We start from the raw sequence: 19,043 nt of genomic DNA on the forward strand, positions 1-19,043 counted from the left end.
GATCAATTGTGCATATATCAGAGATGTGCATATTACTTGGATTTTGGTTTTTTGATAAGTTTTGAAAAAATCACCAGATGTTGAACTTGAGTACCCCATTTCTCTGGATAATTTATTATGTAGTTTTTGTCAATTCAGAGTTGATGAATGGATTATGGTTACTGGTCACACAAAAGAAAACCTGGGTTGCTGTCACATTGACAGCTTATCATTTAATTGTTATATGTATCGTATTGATGTTTGTAATACTCTGTTGTTTGATTGCTTATAAATTGGTGCATTCTTTGCATCTTATTAATTTCATATTACAGAGGAGCAATTTACAAGTCTTAATGGTGTTGCTTATAATAGCTGAGAGACTGCAGATACTATATTTGATAATGACATTTATTTTGTTTTCCAGTGTATGAGACTCCATCTTACAAGGCAAAGTTAGAAGTTAGTTATGTAACTACAGACACTCTGGCATCTAATTGTAAAGCTGGTTTTGAAAATATGCTGGTTGCATATAACACAACAATAGCAAAAGCTATAGATGACAAGTGTAAAGATTTGAGCCCAGGGAATTTTGCCATTAGAAGTTTCACCACCACATCATTATCATTCAAGGTACTGTAACCTTTAGTATTGTTGTTAAGATATATTACATTTGAGCTCACCTGAATCAAAGGGTCATATGATTTTTTCATATTTCCTGTTTTTCATACTAGCTGTTAGTCACATGCACTTAAGGATCCACAACACCCCATGACTTCTACTTTTAATGACAGTATGTCACAACATGGAAATTGTAACGAATTGTTAAATAGTTTATGTCGCCAAAATTTGGTGTCTGTCTCTTTAGGGCAATGGGTGTAGCTTTTGTCTACCAACCCTAGGTCCCGAGTATGAATACTGCAGGGACTTTCATTTTCATGAAGAGTGGTGAAAGGACTATGTGCGGTATGGTCAAATATCTGCCCCTGATTTCAACCAATTTTTAAATAGTATCGTATAAAAATAAAATCTTCACAAATCATTGTATAGAGGATGCCTATAACTTTAATAATGCTTTTAGTCATCATTGCTCATTCGCTGTGTATCTATGAAGTCACCTAAATGGCCCAAATCCTGCAAAAAGGGCTGAACTGTTCGCGGCGATCGCTAAGGTGTTCGGTATTGAAAACAATGTTAACAATAAAGATACATGTAGTTTATTGATCATTTAGCTCATAATTTTTGTATAAAAATTTTATCTCGTTATTTAAATACATTCTATAAATGATGCAGTGATGATTAACAACTATAGGCATTTGTTGATAACAAGATATTTCATGTATATATTTTGATTCGTACGAGTTCTTCCTCAAATTCTGCCATTATAAGGTTAATCGTGAAGATCGCTTAACGCAATTATACATTTATCATGAACATTGTTTATCCTTTCCTATCGTTTATCAATCCTATCGTATCGTGCGTGTATACTGTTCTATTGTGCATTAATCCTATCCTATTGTGCATTAATCCTATCCTATCGTGCATGAATCCTATCCTATCGTTTGTATGTATATGAGCTGTATTTTTTTGTCCCCCGCCGCAACACATAGAAATGCCGGCGTCCGTCCATGGGTCCGTGTTTCTGTCTGTCACACATTTTTGTAAGCGCTCTCATGCCTACAAATTTTGACGGATTTTCATTAAATTTATACCAAATGTTTATACCACTATTACCTTGGTCAAGTTTGAAAATCAGCATTGGTCGATACTTTTTGTTGGAGTTATGGGATTTTGACCACAATAATGACTCCGTTTTATCCAAAAATTGACCTTGTAAGCGCTCTCATGCCTACAAATTTTGACGGATTTTCATTCAATTTATACCAATTGTTTATACCACTAATACCTTGGTCAAGTTCGAAAATCAGCATTGGTCGATACTTTTTGTTGGAGTTATGGGACTTTGACCACACAATAATGACTCCGTTTTATCCAAAAATTGACCTTGTAAGAGCTCTAATGCCTACAAATTTTGACGGATTTTCATTAAATTTATACCAAATATTTATACCACTATTACCTTGGTCAAGTTCGAAAATCAGCATTTATGGTCGATACTTTTTGTTGGAGTTATGGGACTTTGACCACAATAATGACTCCGTTTTATCCAAAAATTGACCTTGTAAGCGCTCTCATGCCTACAAATTTTGACGGATTTTCATTCAATTTATACCAAATGTTTATACCACTAATACTTTGAACAAGTTCGAAAATCAGCATTGGTTGATACTTTTTGTTGGAGTTATGGGATTTTGACCACAATAATGACTCCGTCTTATCCAAATTGACCTTGTAAGCGCTCTCATGCCTACAAATTTTGATGGATTTTCATTCAATTTATACCAAATGTTTATACCACTAATACCCTGGTCAAGTTTCTAAATCAGCCTTGGTTGATACTTTTTGTTGGAGTTATGGGATTTTGACAGCAATAATGACTCCGTCTTATCCAAAATTGACCTTGTAAGCGCTCTCATGCCTACAAATTTTGACGGATTTTCATTAAATTTATACCAAATGTTTATACCACTAATACCTTGGTCAAGTTTCTAAATCAGCCTTGGTCAATTCTAGTATACTGCTTGACTGGCGGGGGACCCAGGAATTCTATTCTTGTTTATATGGCAGCAGATAAAATGGCATCTATGCGGGGTATAAAAGGTTGAATAATTCTGGTGGGATCTGGGTAGGCTGATTATCTGCATTTGGAGCAAGTGTTCTGAACTTTTCCCAAAACATCCAAGCTGCCATTCTTATTAACTTAAGTCTCTCATGATCGAGGGACTAGTGGTAGACTTCGACATAAGCGGGGTATTCAAGATATCCATTGTTCAAGATACTGATAATTACCTGTATAAAAAAATAAATTAAAAACTTGCTTTCATTTTCATTAAACCAGCCAGAAATAGCAAATATGACAGTAAGGTGGTAAACACACTTTGGCGGATCCAAATTAGTGGGAGTTTGCATCAAAAGATATGCTTACAATGAAATAATATTCAATGATTACTTAAAGACTGAATATATATATGTATATATTTACTGGGAACTTATGTAGGGTATAAAGAGAAATTAAGATATGACAATTAAATGTTGAATAAGTAAAATGAGCCTTTTGTTTCTTGAATGCGAGATTTTAATTTTGGTGGATAGAACATTCCAGAATGGGGTAACCGAGAATGTGGGTTGGCTAATTAATGTCATGGTGGAAAGTGCAGGTTAATCATTGGGCAGTTACCTTGGATCTGACAACTTTGGTTTTTGATATATATATATATATATATATATATATATATATATATATATATATATATATATATATATATATATATATATATATATATATCTTTTTTTACAATCATTTTTTATACCAATACAGACTGGAAGTAAAACTTTTACATTAAATTGCGACCCATGAACAGATTGTGATAACAACTCGTCTGTTTAATGAGAAGTTGATTTTTTTGGAGGGGGGGAGGGGCAGTCTTTTATCTGAAATTCTTTTTTTTTGCACAGTGATAATAGTTATAGTGAGATTTGACCTAAAGAACAAGATAAATGTAGAAATATGATACAACATACTATACACCCACCCCTGGTTTGAAATAAAATAAAAAAGTTTATAATTTTTCCACCCAGTTTGCTGCAACAAAAAGAATAGAGACAATGTACATTTAAATAAAGATTTGTATCATATTAATTTATAAAGTGTTACTTCCCGTGATTGTGCGGGATATCATCTATGGTTGTTAGTTACATGACATTTTAATATATTATCCTCTCCAAGGAAAAAGAAGCTTTGCTATTTCACACCTGGCTTTAACGATGACTGAATATATCTTTGAACTTGGACGTAACAGTAAACTTGACTTGCAGTTTATTGCAACACTGCATTGCTAGTGATTAGCATGTAAACAAAAGAATAAATGATGTTCTACTAGTTCTTACTTCTCTTCTATGATAAATTTCGGCAACTTAAACTATTTTTACTGCACAATGGCAATTGTTAAACTCTCTATTCACAAAGATTGTTTACCTAAAAAAGAATGGCCTTATCAATTTGATGGTAAAATGCATGCAAACTTTTTTATTACCGTAGTTTATTTTGAAAGGTCTTTTATATTTTAGTTGAAATCCTTATAAATTATCAATCAGAAATCCTATCTACATGCATATGTAGTACATGTATGTAAATATAAATGCTGTGAAATATATGCAAAAAAGGCTGCAACCTATTTTGGGTTCTAAATTAAATCTGCCGCTTTTTTACCACAGAGTGACTGGAGGTTAACATGTATGATAATATGGAGACAATGGAATTTTACAGTGAGAATTTATGTTATGTTTTTCAGATAACAACTGTCATAAGAGGAGAGTTTATTGGAGATGGATTAAAATCTGCAAGGGATACTTGCATCAACTTTATAACCATTATAAATTCATCGTTTATTTTACCTGTCTCATCTATAATGTGTTCAGGCAATCCTGAACAAGCCAAATTTACAGTAGAGAGAATTGGTAGCTCTGAAGCAGGAAACAACTGTAATGACAATATGGTACTTGTGAACAGTCAATACTGTGGTAAGTTAATCCATTATGTTTACAATATATTGATATCGGATAATTTAAAGAAACATGCATGGGCATTATTTTAGCTCAATTAAACTTTTCAATCTCCCCCCTTTTTTTATGGTTAAGGAGTCTCTGGGGAGAATCTGTATCATCCCCGCCATTTTATAAAGGATTATATGGAAAAAGAGGGTTAACATTTTCACTCCTTTTTGTAAAAAATTACAAACATATGATTTTTTTTAAATCATGAAAGGATAACGTATAAGTAAACTTTTTACCAAATTAAAACAAAATTGACCAGACAGTTCTTATGCTATCCGCCCTCATAGTTTAATCTCAGAAAACACCCCGGCAAATATGTTCAGAATGTTTTCTTCATCGTTGCTAAATATGCAATAAATCCAGAGGTGCTCGAATGAAAGTTCACGAGATTTGTTCAGTTCCTGTGAAATTTCGAGCGGAAGTATAAGTGTTCGGATAATATTCTCAAAATAAGTAAGTTCTGGTCGTTTTCATATCATATCATACCTTGATTTATGTTAAAACACGAAAATCTTTGTAGATGTATGTCTTATTTCATCATCTAACAGTTATTTAGATTAAACGATGATATTCAGAACAGAGTTATCGTTTGTGTTCAACCACTCTACACGTGGTTGTAAATATAAAGCATTGGGTTGCTAAATAAAATCATAGCCATGTATGATGCTTGTGGTGTACAACACCATGCTTTTTAAAAAAAGAATGGGTGTCTGTTTTGTACAAAAACTTAATACATCGAGTAATTTTCAATGAAGATTCTGCATAAAATATATAGTCTGATTCACTTTTGGTGCTATTGCTAGGTCAGGCGCAGATCAAAAATTAATCCTAAGAGGGATTGCTACTAAACATGTTAATTGTTGCAACAGCAGAAAAAAACTTATCTTTTCTATTGTCACATTTATTTCTAGAAATCATTTTATCCACCAATTAATGAAGATAAAGTTTTAAATCAGTAAACATCTTGATTTCATATTTGATTACAAGTACAGGTAACTCTCGATGGCTCGAACTTCGATCGCTCGAAGTTCTAGATCGCTTGAAGTTCTCGATCGCTCGAAGTGAGTCTAGGGTCCCGATTTTTTCCCCTATATAACTAAGCAAATTTACTCTTGATTTCTCGAACTCTTGAGTCGAACTGCAGTCCCGTTGTTCATAAACTATAGTTTCTTACTCTCGATACCTCGAAGTCGCCGTGTTATCAAAGAGCTATACCTAATTAACACCTACTTCGTCATTTAAATGGCCCCAGGCGTTAAAAGTGGGACCCGTGTCAGAGGTTGTTTATTCATGCGACACCTGTCCTACAAGGTGTTAATTGTTTGATGATTGACCATACCAATACCCAATCTTTAATTAACACCAACCGTTTTACGATAATTTGGAGACCCAATGAATTGAGAAATTAATTGAGACGAAACGATAATATTAAGCCATTGTCAAATTTTAGAATTATAAAACTGTAAAAATTATGCTAAACAGCATCATTGTCATTATAATGATTATTGCTGAACGAGTTACAGCTGGGGAAGGACCCGTACAGTGGGAACAATGGATGGTATACTCAGAACTTTATCACATTTATGACATGTCGATCGTCTTGAAGTCCAGTAGTACTGAACAATCTGGTATTAATATTGTGCATAAAATAAATAATTAATATGATGAATTTATTCAATAATTGTTTGTATTTAGTTTTAAAAACATCCAGTTCTGTATATTTTACTGAAAAGAAAACGTTGTTTAAGCACGTGCGTAAGGTTAGCACTAAATAAATGGCTTAATCATAACATCCGGTAAGACTAATTTTAAAACCCGTCGGTCAGCCTGGAAAGTTCCGAACTCTTAAAAACTCGAACTCTTGAAACCTCGAAGTTTATCCTCGGTCCCATGGACTTCGAGCTATCGAGAGTTACCTGTACCTATATTCTATGAAATAGACTATAAACACGAGGCACACATTTTACTGCAAAACTAAAAGGGTAGAAAAAAACCATGTGGTCTAAAATTTAAATGACAATAACATTTGCAGGGTGGAAAAATGTCTCGCCAGCCATTTTACATACAGAATTGTATAAAATAAAAGACGAAAAAAATTCAATTCAATATCTGTTTCCCCTCACATGAAACATAAAAGGATCGTGCATATTTTTATTTTGAAAATTATAATTTCAATTTTATTATTAATGCTGCAATGAAAAATACAACGTTTATATTTTTGTCAATTGCGATGTCAAAGTCTCAACTGACATCCTTGTAAGATGTTGATATAATGTCAATTTTGAATTTGCACGAAATGATAAAAATACTTCTGAACATTATTCTAATTTAAGGCTTCATTTCACTAAAAACAGTTTATATGATATGTAATTTATTTAGAATAAAGACATAAATGATAAACTGTGTATTTGAACTTTTTACCCAATATTTGTGTTTTAAGACGGTGACTTTTATCAAAATATGCAGATTTTTGACATGATTTAATTTTTATTTTTTTTTAATAATTGTTATAAATAACACAAAATGATAGAATTATTCTCTTTATGTGAAAATCAAAATAAAACATATAAATTAAATCTCGTGATGATTATTAAAAAAAAAAAAAATTAAAGAGCAAACAGTCATGAAATATTTTCACTGACAATGCCACAATTTCACAGTATGACTTATCAAAACAAAATCTGCCTATGACAAGTTATAGATCTTTGTTTAAAATAGTTATCCTTTCGGATACTTGTAACAAGTGTGTTCCTGCTTTACAATAATTTTGATATTGTATATTCTATATAATAAATTGATACAGCGGCGTTAAATGAAAAGGTTTTTAGAGCAGGTTAAAGTTTTGAAGCAGATGCACTTTAAAGACCATGCATATCTAAGTTATTTCTGGTCCTATATTTATCAAATTTGTAAGGATAGTGCATCTAATGAAACTTAATATACATACGAACATCTTTTTGGATCAAATATTTTGAAGAGACGTGTCTTACAGAGAGGAATTTAAAAAAAAAATTTAATCACAGTGGCGAAATTTAAGAAATATTACCAATTTTCAAAATTAAACCACACCCTGTTGAAATTAAACTGATCCTGATTTGAATTAGGGAAGTATGAAATACATCACTATTTCATCCGTATGTTTGGTTGTAATCGTACATGCTAACTATCCCGATTTTTGTGGGATTCCCCGATTTGATGTAAAAAAATAAAATTCAGAGGTCCTGTTTGCCAACTTTATTGCAGAACTTGGTGCTTTTTATGCTGCTATACCGTATTATTTATTGTTTGTTGAGATTTTAAAGATTGATATTAAAGGGGCATGGTCACGATTTTGGTCAAATTCTAATTTTCTGTTTCCATTATTCACAATACTTTAGGAAAGCATTTCTAATGATCAAATGAAATTTGAGAGTCAGTCGTAAAGTTATAAGCAAGACACAGCTAGGGTGTACAATTCTTTGTCATGTAAACAAGGCTCGTGCTCTGTTTCACTATACCAGTAGAAAATCTTTTTCAAGCTGATTTGTCTATCTTCTTATTCATTTTAAGCATAAATAAACAGTTCCTAACATTTAAAACATTCATTTTAGGTCTAACATTGGAATTTTCACTTCAACATTCAAAATGTAACAAACGCTTTGTTTACACAGCAAATGAATAAACGAATGACACTCAAATTCTGGTTGCCTATTAAAAATGCCTTTTTTTTAGCTCACCGAGACGAAGTCAGGGGGAGCTTATGCTATACCCTCGGCGTCGGCGTCCGGACCTGGTTAAAGTTTTTGTTGCAGGTCCTGTATCTAAGCTATTACTTGTCCTATCTTCACCAAACTTGCATGGATGATGCATCTGGACCTACTTATGGACTTGAAAGATTTGGATGCTGAATCTGAGTCCTTAATTTCAGATGCTGGAGGAGGTTAAGGTTGTTAGACCAGGTTAAAGTTTTTGTTGCAGGTGCCCTTTGATAGCAATATCTAAGTTACTGCAGGTCCATACTTCACCAAACTTGCATGGATGGTGTGTCTTATGATACTGATGCACCAGACAGGCTTGAGTGGTGAATCTGAGCTATAGGTTTCGGATGCTGGAGGACGTTAAGGTTTTTGGAGCAGGTTAAAGTTTTTGTTGCAGGTGCCCTTTGATAGCAATATCTAAGTTACTGCTGGTCCGTACTTCACCAAACTTGCATTGATGGTGTGTCTTATGATACTGATGCACCAGGCAGGCTTGGGTGCTGAATCTGAGCTATAGGTTACAGATGCTGAAGGAGGTTAAGGTTTTAAGAGCTGGGTAAAGTTTTTGTTGCAGGTGCCCTCTGATGATTATATCTTAGTTACTACTTGTTCTAACTTCACCAGACTTCCATGGATGGTGCGTCTTATGATACTGATGCACCAGACAGGCTTGAATGCTGAATCTGAGCCATAGGTTTCGGATGCTGGAGGAGGTTAATGTTTTTAGAGCTGGTTAAAGTTTTTGAAACAGGTGCCCTCTGATGATTATATCTTAGTAATTACTTGTCCTAACTTCACCAGACTTCCATGGATGGTGCATCTTATGATACTGATGCACCTGACAGGCCTGAATGCTGAGTCTGAGCCATAGGTTTCAGATGCTGGATATGGTTAAGTTTTTTGGAACAGGTCACATGTTTAATAGATAATAGTACTATTTCAAACTTGCATAGTTGATTAAACTGTAATATGAATGAATCACAGAGGAAGCTTCAGATGCAGAGCTTGAACTCCATTATCATAGATGCTAAAAAATATATTTTAGTTATTACAGGTCCTAACTTCACCAAACTTGAATGGATTGTGTGTCTTATGATACAGATGCACCTGACAGGCATGGATGTTGAATCTGAGCCATAGGTTGCGGATGCTGGAGCAGGTTAAGGTTTTAATTGCTAGTGCCCTCTGATGATGATATCATAGTTATTACTGGTCTGCACCTCACCAAACTGGCATTGAGATGCGTCTTAGGCCAGCATTTTTTGAAATTTCGATTTACAAACCCGCCGACCCTATTTTTTTAAAATTCAAATAAAAATAAAAGGACCTGAACAAGCTATTAATTTTATTTTTACCTCCGACCCGAAATTTTCTTTCTGGTAAAAATAAAAATAATGTTGATGCAATCACGTATGTGTAGTCTGAATTAGTGTTGTTCATGCATTGATTAAAAAGACCAAGTTCTTTCCGATCAAGTCACAGGCACTAAAAGTCACAAAAAACACCATTGGGCCTACTCCTGTTTGCTTTCGTCCAACCCTACAATTTACGATTCTATTAAGTTTTGTGATCGGGAACTTAGCCAGAATTTCCTCAAGAAAGAGAAGTTGAAGTCTTTTTCTATCACAATTCCGTAAATTAAAAAAAAAACTCATTGGCAAGAAAATGATAAGTTACTTATTTAAAAAATATTTTTGCAAAATAAATTCTAAAATAATCATAATTTAACCGTTTGGAAATAGATCCTCTACATAACGGTTGTAAGTGGGTCATATGGTTGGACTAATAACCCTAAACACACTGAACACAGGAGTCTTATGACTGAAGGAAAGAGAATGATTTTATTTGTCATTAAGCTAACAAAATAACGAAACATTTCCTTTATTAAAGGTATAATTACATAAATAAATAAGATTACAAAAATTAGTTCGTCTTTTTTAAATAAAAAAACTTGTTTGATTTTTTACTGACATTTATGGACATGCTTCTAATCCAATTTATTTTCAGTAACAATATTTTAAATTTTGAATTTGTGAATAGCATTGTTAACTTAATCAAATAAATGATTTCTTAAACTTCTTCCAATTTTTCTGCAAGGAAGAAGTGAAAACTCCCTTAATTTTTTTGGTCTTAATGTATATGTACAATATGTACTTGCATATATAAAAAAAAACCTTCGTTTTTATACATGCATATGAATATATTAACACAAATTTTCAGTGCCCATGGATAAAATATGTTTTGATAAGAACATCATCAACAACCAAAATTACTAATATATTTCAAAAATGGCAGCTCCTGGACATGTGTTCTTATTTTTAAAATAAAAAAAAATATTGTTGAAAAATTGTTTTATTTTTATTTACTTTTCTCGACAGACAAATTTTTCAATTTTATTTTTATTTTTTTTCCCTCCTCCTACTCAAATAATTTGAAAAATATTTCGTAAATCTAAAAATTAAAAAATGCTGGCCTTATGTATACTGATGCACCTGACAGGCTTGAATGCTGAATCTGAGCAATAGGTTTCGGATGCTGGATGAGGTTTAGTTTTTTTGGAACAGGTCACTGTTTTATAGATGATGGCTTGCATAGTTGATTTAACTATATTATAAATGAAAGGCAGAGGTTGCTTCAGATGCAGAGCCTGATCTCCATTATCAAGGATGCTAAAGAAATCTCCTACCTCACTCAAACCAGCTCGATAGATAGATATGTTTGTTGATAAATGATATAACATGATTCCTATGATATAGTATTGTATGAAACAATATTGTTTAATATGATACAATATAATATCATATGTAGTATAATAAAAAGTTAAATGATATGATATTGTATCAATTTTCTTGATATTTTATGTTATGATATTGTATCATGATATCGTTATGTATAGTATTGTATATTATGATACAATATTGTATAATATTATATTGTATTATTAATTTATTATTTTATCACATGATACTATTACATAAGATATTGCAAAATATGATATGGTATCCTATGATACGTTATTGTATGTTCTATATTATTGTATCATACGATATTGTATAATATGATATTAGTTTCTGTGATATAGAATTATATCACATGAAATTGTATAATATGATACAGTAATATTATATAATATCATATCATACAATATTGTATAATATGATATTGGTTTATAATATGATATATTATCACATGACATGAAATTGTATTGTATGATATTGTAAAATATATTATTGTATCATATGATACAATATGTATAATACAATATTGTATTATATTATTTTTTACTTTATCACATAATATTGTATCATTTGATATGATACAATGTTGTATCAACTTATATTGTATCATATGATACAATATCATATAATGTATCAAAAATGATACAGAATCATACAATGTAATACTATATTATACAATATAATATCATATGTTTCAATGGTATGATGTATTATGTAATATGATATTGTAATATAATACTATATTGTTTTATATATAATGATATTGTATTATGTGATCAAATACAATAACGTATAACACAATACAATGTCATATCATACGTTATAATATCATATCTCATCGTTGTTTATTATGGTACTTTAATGTATTATATGATATATGATGTAAATATGATAGGATGCAATATTTAATTTTATATTATTGTATTGATTAACATATGAACATATGATTATCATACAATTTTTTAACAGATGATATACGATATTGTGTCAAAACAGAATCCATGAATATCCAAGATCATAAAGTATGATTTTCATTTATTTTTCATGATAAAGGTGGTCTCATAAAGGTGAAGTCTCATAAGGGTGATGTCTCCTCTCTGTGAGCTTTGTAATCTGTGGTTACCTATGTTTAGCATTGTAAACATTAAAATCGGAAAAATGATTTTTTTACCAAAATCGTGACCATGCCCCTTTAACAAATGAAAATAAAGTTTTGTACTTTATTCTTGATTTCAGTTAGAATAAGTATTAACTATATATATATATATATATATATATATATATATATATATATATATATATATATATATATATATATATATAGATAAAGAAACAGATAAATTTCTAAGAGTTGGTTTCAATTACAGGGATCAGTCAAATTTTTAAAATTAGCAATATTCTTTGCCAAAAATTGCCAATTTGATTCAATTTCTTTTTACAAAATGAATGCCTTATATATTTCCTATGTGCAAGATTTGTCTCTTTAAAGATATTATTTATAGGTTTGAAAAATATGAACAAAATATGCCTTCCATTTTCAGAAGTATTTCTCTATTTTAAAAGATAATTTAAAAATGTCCTATTGTTTTACTGTACATGATTTATTAGATATCAGTAAATGCATTTATTCACACCAAATTTTAAACTATACAGTGTGTTACTTGCAAAAAGGATTTTCCACTTTTTTCATAGAAAAATACAAAAAAATTTGTTTAAATTAATGATGGGCATAGATACTTCTTTAAACAATGAAATCATGTTTCAGAAATGATACTTTAACAATCCAAAAAATAAAATTTTGGTTTTACATTTAACCTTAAGCAATGGAAAGGCTTCAATGCTGAATCTTAGTCTTTGGGTTTCGAATGCTAGAGGAAATAAGGTTTTTGGAGCAGGTGACATTTGTTTTATTAATGGTTCCCACTTCTCCTTGCAAGCTAGGTGATCATGAATAATTCATGATTTTTCCTTAATAGATAATTCATTAATCTTATTCATGAAATGTTCATGAAGATGCTATGAAATTATTATTGGACATTTTAAAATCATGAACTTTTGTCAATAAAAAGAAAGTGATGAATATATTATTTTTAATAAATCATGAATAATTATTTTCATATTCATGCAGTTTCATTATTTAAAGAATTGTCCAATGAGTTCATTGTGCATCTTCATGAACTGTTCTTGAATAAGTTTATGAATTCTATTCATCAATTATTCATTAGCTCATAAATTTCATATAACTATTCATGAATGTCCTTGCCTAATACATTTTTTACATGCCCCATGTTGGGTGCCAATTGTAACAGGTGGTGAAAAGTCAAGTCATACATGTTAACTCTACTGATTTACGTGGAAGTCAATCGCTTTTTAGCTCTGTCTCCTGCCCACCACTTTTATTTAAAAATCTACCGCTTTTCTTCAACATATGTTCCTTGTTTTGATAGATAGCCATTTTGGAAGCCATTGTGGTAAAAAAAATCTCGTTGAGTTTGAAATTAGGGTGTGACTTTGAATCGGAGGCATGACACAATCGCTTTTTTAAGCCGGTTGAATGATAAGTTTTTAAGCATGTGTCTTACATTGAACTATGAAAGAAGCCACTTCTCGTGATAACATTAGTTACAAGAAATGTTGATGTTGACCTCGCCAATATAAAATAAGCTTTGCAGTTCCACACGTGGCTTTAACAATGACTGAATATATCTTTTAACTTGCCCATAACAGTAAACTTGACTAACAGTTTATTGCAATGCTGCATGATTTGTGTTAAGCATGTAAACATCGTTTTGATATTGAAAAAGAATATACGATTTCCTACAAGTTTTTACTTCTCTTATATGTTGAATTTTGGCAACTTAACGCATTTTTTCTGATCAAAGGCAATTGTTAAAGTCTTTGCACTCAAATATTTTTTCCTCTTAAAATAGTTAGCTTTAATACCGTAATCAATATGATGGTAAATGCATGCAAACATTTTTATTGCATGTGTTGATATAACTTAAATTCAAAAGTCTTATATTTTAGTTGATATCGTTTATTTCTAATCAGAAACAGTTACTTAGACCCATCAACCCATCAAAATCTATGCTTTGAAATATACGCGAAAAAGACCGCTCGTGATGCCACCGCTTTTCAATTCAAAATCTACCTATTTTTCAGCACTGAAGGTTAACATGTATGGTCAAGTCTAAATCGGAACTCAAACCCAAGGCCTTTGGCACACCGTGCCAGCGCTCTAACCACTGAGCTTTTGAGACCCGATATATTGACTGACAGTCACACACCTGTTAACCTGGTGACATAAAATACTAAAATCTGATACAAAAATGACTTAAACGTTGTTATTATTGATGAATACTGAGACATTATCAAATGACAGGGATGAATCTAGGTTTTAGGAGGAACTACCCTTTTTGAGAAAATGGGAAAATTAGCCAGGGATCTTGGTGGGACCAGGGAAGCAAAGTCACCCAGCTTTGCGTCGGTTGACAATGGTTTTCTCGGGGTGTCAATTTCAACTGTTATCCTCCCAAACATACGAAAGCCGAGAAGGATCATTCGAGATTCGAGATTGGAAATACGAGATTCGAAATACGAGATTCGAAATTCGAGATTCAATATCTAAATTAACCAATCAAATCATGGATCTGAAACCTGTATCCTAGCAATATCAAACTGTTCTAAATAAAGATCATTCGTATATATGCTCTTTCCTACAAATAAATGTCTTAATAGCTCTTATATAGTGGTTATAAAATGGTTAAATTAACATTGATGAATTAACCCCACACAGTATAAACAATTAAATTAGAAATAACACTGTTGGCTTTGCGAATCTAAGTGGTTTTGTTTGCCCTGTATGTATTCCCCCCCGAACAATTTTAACCCGAAGTGTATTCGCCCCAACTGTGTAAAAATCGGCTCGCGAAGAAAGATCTGTTTAATCTAAATGTTTTAGCTATGAAACAAAACTCAAAAAAATAATCGACATGTCAAAATATAGGTTAAGATAAAGTTTTTAACCATAGAAGATATAATGATTTACAACCTCAAGGACAAAAATCCAGATAAGAATAGTGTATTGTAGGGTATGGCAATGCCATTGTCGATATGAGAGAGAGAGAGAGAGAGAGAGAGAGAGAGAGAGAGAGAGAGACAGACAGACAGACAGACAGACAGACAGACACAGAGAGAGTTTTGTAGTGTCAAATTCAGTTTGATTTAGAATTTGAAATTGATTTGATTTGTTACAAGCATATATAGACAATAATTAAGCCTCTAAAACGAGAAAAGAGAGGAGGTAGCTAGGGTAGGGCAGACCAACTAGCAAGCTTTAATTTTAACGGTGTTAGCGCACCTGTGATTTACATCGACTCTCTCTCTCTCTCTCTCTCTCTCTCTCTCATCACCTAGCATTTCCTTTTCCGTGAGGGGGCTTGGGGTATTTGTGATGTCTTACATTAGCTAGCGAAAATGATAAAAAAAACATGAAATTTTCTTTAAATTGTGTGCGGATGTTATACGCCAATAATCTGTTTTCAGTATATACATTTCAAGAGGGGGGGGGGGGGGGGGGGGGGGGGGGGCTATATAGTCCTAATTAATTTGTCAATTATTCTGTCCCCACTTTGTTTTCTCTTCGTTTTCCAGGTTTTTTTTATTTGGCTTGGCAAATTAATATAAAACTTTCTGTGTAGCTCCATAACGATGCACTGTAGATAAATTATGAGTAGTTTTACTTTTGATAAACAGGTACATATCCGTACTTGATTTTTAATTTGACTCTTATAATCGGATTTAATATTCCAATAATTATAGGGTAGGAAAGAGTAGACGGGACTTTTTTGCGCATATCCTACTGTACCATTCATTCAACAGAGGTATTAGCACTCATCGAGTTCGACTTGCTTTCCTTTTCTTTCATCCACTGGATTTAAAGCTATTAATTTTTGAAAATATTTTGAATTTATGGCCTGATTATATAATATGTTTTACGGTGCTACCGTTCTGGCGAGCGCAGCAAGAATCACACATACCTTGCATCAACTTATTGTCATAAGTTGTCAACTTATAGTTTTATTTAGGTATCAATGAACGTCAAAGAATTTTTGAGAGAGTATTGCTCTACAATAAGTATGCCAAAGGTACTAATTTTAATGGTTATGATACATACAGCGCAACCCCCTACCCAGAGAGAGAGAGAGAGAGAGAGAGAGAGAGAGAGAGAGAGAGAGAGAGAGAGAGAGAGAGACCGGTACCTGTTTGTAGGTGTGTAATTTCCCACTTTTAAATTTAATAGTCTGACTATATGCAATATCTACATAATTGTTTTTACCTGTTTATTTTTTCATTTTATTCCTTTTTATTTAGTTCAAAATGTCCTATTGTTTATTTCCTCCCTACTCATATACTTACCTGCCTACTGTATTTACATGCATGCACAATTAGCTTAAAAATGGATCGATATGACAGTAAAGTATGCCTCTTGCTAGTATATATATCAATTTCAATTCAATTTAAATTTAAAATCTCTATATTAAAAAAAGATTAAAAACAAATCATATGTCAATGAGACAGGTATCGCAGTCTATACTGCAATAGCCAGTACACTCATTACAGATGTTTGATCCACCTCTAAATTTATCGCGGGAAATATAGCGCGAGTGCACTGTGACGTCATCCATGATTTTGTTCGTCTTTGTTTACGTTTCTCGACTCAATACGAAGGTATGGAAGCCATGTAACAAATCTTTTGAGTCTCGCCAAAGTATATACGGTACTCAAAACGTGTCTTCAAACTTTAAGTCACCGTAAATTACGAGTTACAAGTCAGCCATTTTTGGCATAGCACCACGGGTGAAAACATTAGAGAGCATTATGGGACGTAGACAAACAAATTTGTTTGATGAACTGTAGGTTTAGCTCGTTCTTTTTCCCGCGCACACTGGTTCTTAGAGCTCGCTTCGCTCGCCGGCGCTGCGCGCCGGCGAGCTGCGCTCGCTATAAATTAGAGCTGCGCTGGTGCATATATTTACCCAAATGGACCAAAATATAGCCAAATGAATCTAAAAGTTTTGACAAAATTAGTTTTAAACGTACGACTCTTTTTTTCAATTCTAATCGGGTATGTCCTTTAGAAAAATCTTGAACCACACACATTTTAGCAAATAAAACGATAATTGTTTCATTTTTTTATGGGGAGGGAGGTGGTGCCGGTAAAGGACATGTATTGCTTGTGGCAGTTGTGCTATACTCTCATTTGTTATAATAGGTAATACTACATATTGATATAAAATAAAAGTTTCCAATTACACTGTACATAGCTTCTATCACGCATTTTGACCCGTGCGATAGTTTAAAAAAATTTTCAAAGCATTTAATGTAATTCAACCGATCATTTTTGAAATTTAATTTTCTGGATCCCCGCCTGATACGTCCGCCTTCTTGTATATTAGAATTACATGTACGTTGACCATATGTACACATTAACTTAATCGGCTATGTTATGGGACGATAACATTTTTTATCAATGTTTTTGCAGGATATGTAACAAATAACAGCCTATTTGTGGGTTTTGGCACTGATTATTTGAGATAATTTGCCGCCATCTTTTATGCATTCCACACACCACTCACAGTTTCTTTATTTGGTGTTCTGTGTGTATGGCGACAAATTGGTAAATTTGCACCACTCACCCCTTGTAGCTTCATCCTGATTACATTTTATCTGGCTAAGTGTAATGTAGTAGTATATTAAATACACACATCTTTGTTTGCAGTGCTTATTTACATCTTTAGAGATTTACTTACAAAAAAAGTAAAAATTTGTATGACTTCTATGTAATTATTGTCAATTTTGGTGCGGTGGGGGGTAGGGGGGTAGGAAACTACAGAGAAACTTAACTTGGCTGTGAAACATATGCTTTTATTCTTTCTTGTTGATATATCAATGAATGAATTATAACAAAATATATGTACAACAATTAATTTTGAAATATTCATGCACAATCAAATAAAGGGTTTTACTGTTCTCTGCACAAGAAATCGGCAATGTGAACAAATTGGCACCCTATCATCCCTACCTTTAATTGTAGAGAGTAGGTATCCTTCTATATTGAAAACAATTCCAAAAGTAAGACTCATAATAAGTTGTTTACTGAGGAAAGGGAAATTTTTTTTATTTATTAATAATTCCGTATGATGTGATAATATCTCAATGATTTGTTTATAATCATAGTACTAGTGTATCACTGTATGCATACATAAAAACGATAAGTAATGCTTATATTTATTAGTTAAACAGGAGAGATTATTTATATTTAGATTATTACGATACATGTACTATTCTTCATGCGGGGATCTAGAAAGGAGGGGGTCAGGGGATCTGGACCCCCTCCTCGGGAAAATTGGAGCTTATTAAATTCACATAGTAAAATTTTTAAAAATTGGCCTAGGACCCCCTACAGAAAAAATTAGCTACGCTTATGAAGTTCTCTACCATAACCGCATTTTTACACAAAAGGGGTGAATAAACCCGGGTTTTAAACTATTACTGGTGGTGAAATACCTTAGGGTTCAAACGCATCAGGTGGAAATGCACCAGGGCAAACAAAATCACTTAGATCCGCGAAGCACACTGCATTATTACTAGTCTACTTAGATATTCTGTGTAAAAGTAAATACAAATAATTATTTAGTTAGGTAGGGAGAAGTGAACATAGCATTTATTTGTATATAAGAGCATGTACGTATGATTTTTATTTAGAACAGTTTGATGTCGCTAGGATACATATTTTTAGATCCTTGATTTGATTGGTTAATTTAGATATTGAATCTCGAATTTCGAATCTCGAATCTCGTATTTCGAATCTCGTATTTCGAATCTCGAATCTCGAATGATCCTTCTCGGCTTTCGT

At 32.4% G+C, this 19,043-nt stretch overlaps 1 protein-coding gene across 1 annotated transcript in view; it reads left to right on the plus strand.

Moving 5' to 3' along the window:
- Positions 1–19,043, plus strand: part of LOC105338770 (uncharacterized) — a 177,928-nt gene that overhangs the window by 58,959 nt on the left and 99,926 nt on the right. Inside the window, exons 26-27 of the mRNA XM_066065791.1 lie at positions 404–609; positions 4,389–4,617. Of these exons, the coding sequence (XP_065921863.1) occupies positions 404–609; positions 4,389–4,617 (435 nt within the window). The remainder of the gene's footprint in view (positions 1–403; positions 610–4,388; positions 4,618–19,043) is intronic.

The sequence above is a fragment of the Magallana gigas genome, chromosome 7, assembly GCF_963853765.1.
Source record: "Magallana gigas chromosome 7, xbMagGiga1.1, whole genome shotgun sequence".
Lineage (NCBI taxonomy): Eukaryota > Metazoa > Mollusca > Bivalvia > Ostreida > Ostreidae > Magallana > Magallana gigas.